We start from the raw sequence: 3,045 nt of genomic DNA on the forward strand, positions 1-3,045 counted from the left end.
ATAAAGGGTATTATTGTCTTTTTAATGTGTTTATTTTGAAATTTACTAATTTTACTGACTATGTTTGATGTAATGTGGTAAAACATCATTTTCGACTTTGATAGAAGAAATTTATTTTGACATAGTTTGGATGGAAAATATCCCATCTCCCTTCAAATTTGAAGTTCCATGGAAACCGTAATGCTGTTTGGCTTCAAATGTTTTACTCAAGAAATCAAGATTTTTCAAGTGTCCAAATTTCAGGGCTAAACAAAGTAATACTGCAAAGAAATAATTACACTAATAACATGCATTAAAACATAGTAGTGTACATAGAGAAAGAAAGAAAGAAAGAAAAAGCTAAAATTAAGCAACATCTAAAACTCATTAAGAAGGGCTTCTAAAACTAATTTTCTGCAACTCTTCATAAAATCAGGACTCAACCTGAACATGAGAGTGCAAAATTCCATCTCATCCAACGCTCCATCTCCATCAACATCACCTTCTCTCAACATACACCTCACTTCATCATCACTCATGTCTTGCAAACCAAGCAATGCCGCCTTCTTCTTCAAGCTCTCAAATGTTATCACTCCCTTCTCATCATCCATCAACATACGAAATCCCTTGTGCAGCTCCTGCATGAACCCCTCAGCTCCCAATTTCTCTACCATGGCAGGAAAATAATCCTCAAAAACAACTCTATTTGCAGACGCCATTAGTGAATTAAAGTGAAAAAATAAGGTAGATTGATTTGTGTGAACTATGAAGGAGAAGATGGGCTGGCGTATTTATACTATGAAAGAGAAGAAAGGTGTTGATTGACAACGAAGGTGCAGGTAAGATAGATTTTTGTGAAGAAGCCGGCATTTTGCTGGGCATAATTCGTGGGGATTTCGTATTCTGAAATTGTTCTCCTTCCTCGAAGTTGCATGGGAAGCTGCCACTTTTATTTGGCCATGCCAAGGATTTTCCTGTCATACATGATAACTTTTTGCTGTGGACGCATTTTACTAAAGGCCAAAAGGACATATTCCCACCCAAGGTTTGTTGAAATCTCAAACTAATACCAGTTAAGTATTAAAAACTCAAATTTTCATTTATGAGTTGTTAATTTAACAAAATCAGTTAGTTTTAGAGATAAAATCATTATTTAACTATAATATATTAAAAATAGCAAAATTTTATCTATTTTCCTTCTAAACCCTAAAAGCTAACAATCTCTTTCTCTTCCCCTTCCCCCCCCCCCCCCCCCCCCCCAAACCTAACTTTTGAAAAGTTTCATTTTTCCTCTAGAGTTTTATTTTTTTACTTGCTTTTTTCTGGTGACTAGAATAAATTTTGTTTTGTCAGTGGTCTCTTTTTGTTCCGTTGGTGCTCTCTCACTCCCTGAATCAACAAATGGATGATGAAGGCCAACACATAAATCCTTCGTTTTCTCACACATCTAGACATTTGGTTATGCATCGACGAAGGCCCTCTCTCACCCATCTGGACGTTTGATCTTCATTCAGATGTGTCTGGACTCTTCATCTTTGATTCTAATTTTGAACGAAACTAAACAATGAAGAAGATGATGCAACTTGTTGACAGGCCTAACGAAGCAAGATGACTTCATTCGAAAGCATATGGATGATGAATCAGTCACCAAACAAAGCTTAATTAGGAGTGAGAAAGTGCCGATGAAATGAAGAGAGAGTGCCTATGGAATGAAACTAATTCTGATTGTTGGAGAAAAGCAAGGAAAACAAAACCTTAGGGGGAAAATGAAACTTTTCAAAACTTAGGTTTTGGGGGGGGGGATTGTTGGTTTTTAGAGTTTTTGGGGGAAATGAGATAATTTTTATTATTTTTAATAAATTTTTAGTTAAATAACTATTGTACTTTTAGAACTAACTAATTTTGTTAATTTTAGTGGCTCACAGGTGAAAGTTTGAGTTTTTAATACTTACCAAATATCAATTTGGGGTTCAACAAAACTTTGAAGGGAATAAGTCTTTTGGCCTTTACTAAAAAACCACCCAACATTTTTTTTTGATTATTTTAGACCCAATTCTTCTATTTCTGAAATATTAATACACAATTATATACATAAATAATATATCATTATATGATTGAGTGATTTTAAATTAACGATAAATTAATACCTAATTATATAATAATATAATAATATATTATTTATATATTTAATTATATATTTAAAAATATATACATATAATATTACTGTTTTTCATTATCTTCACCCCCCTTCTCATGTATTATTTAATGTCCACGTGTACCTTTAGACCGCGTGAACTAACTAATGTGAATTTGATTTTTTTTTTGCATTTATTACAGTTTGCTGAATTCATATTATAATTAAGATATGTCAACATTATTCTATGATCAATGAATTTAAGAAGGGTTGGAATTTAAGGCAAGGAAGAGCAGAAATTTGCACAGTGTATATTGAATTGATCAAAAGTGTAGACAAAAGATAATATAATAACAAAATTATATCTACGTATTTTAAATATATAAATAAATATATATTTGATATTTATTAATAAATAATTAGAAGATTTAAAATTAACAATTAAATAATATTCAATCATATGGTAACATCTAATGTGTATATTTAAAAAATAAGTATGCAAAACATTGTTTTTTTATAATTATATTTCGGTGTATATTATAAAAATTAATTACAATTTATTTTGAAATTTTCTTTTAATTTATTAACTAAATGTCCTCCTAAAATCCATTTCCTATATAGGAGATTATTATATAGCGGGCTAGGCTTCAATATTTTCTAATGCACTTGCTATAAATTAAAATATATATATTTTTACTTCCACATTTTCATAATTTAACATATACAATTAAAAAAATTAATGTTCAATTATATTCAATAAAAAATAATAATAAAAACCATAAATTTATCCAAATTATATTAAAAAATAATTTACAAGTTTTATTTTATGTATGCTTAAAGTTGTTGTTAATACATATAATTTTAATATATATATATATATATATATATATATATATATATATATATATATATATATATATATATTCATTCAT

General features: G+C 29.2%; 1 protein-coding gene across 1 annotated transcript; it reads right to left on the bottom strand.

Moving 5' to 3' along the window:
• Positions 1-260: 260 nt before the first annotated feature.
• LOC123219574 (calcium-binding protein PBP1-like) lies at positions 261-878 on the bottom strand. Its single transcript, XM_044641580.1, has one exon. The coding sequence runs from the start codon at positions 696-698 to the stop codon at positions 357-359; it is 342 nt and encodes a 113-aa protein (XP_044497515.1). The 5' UTR covers positions 699-878; the 3' UTR covers positions 261-356.
• Positions 879-3,045: the final 2,167 nt, after the last annotated feature.

This window comes from Mangifera indica, chromosome 6 (genome assembly GCF_011075055.1).
Source record: "Mangifera indica cultivar Alphonso chromosome 6, CATAS_Mindica_2.1, whole genome shotgun sequence".
NCBI lineage: Eukaryota > Viridiplantae > Streptophyta > Magnoliopsida > Sapindales > Anacardiaceae > Mangifera > Mangifera indica.

Bases quoted from the DNA above. Each gene is read 5' to 3' on its own strand.
- LOC123219574 (XM_044641580.1), bottom strand. From the start codon at position 698: ATGGCGTCTGCAAATAGAGTTGTTTTTGAGGATTATTTTCCTGCCATG.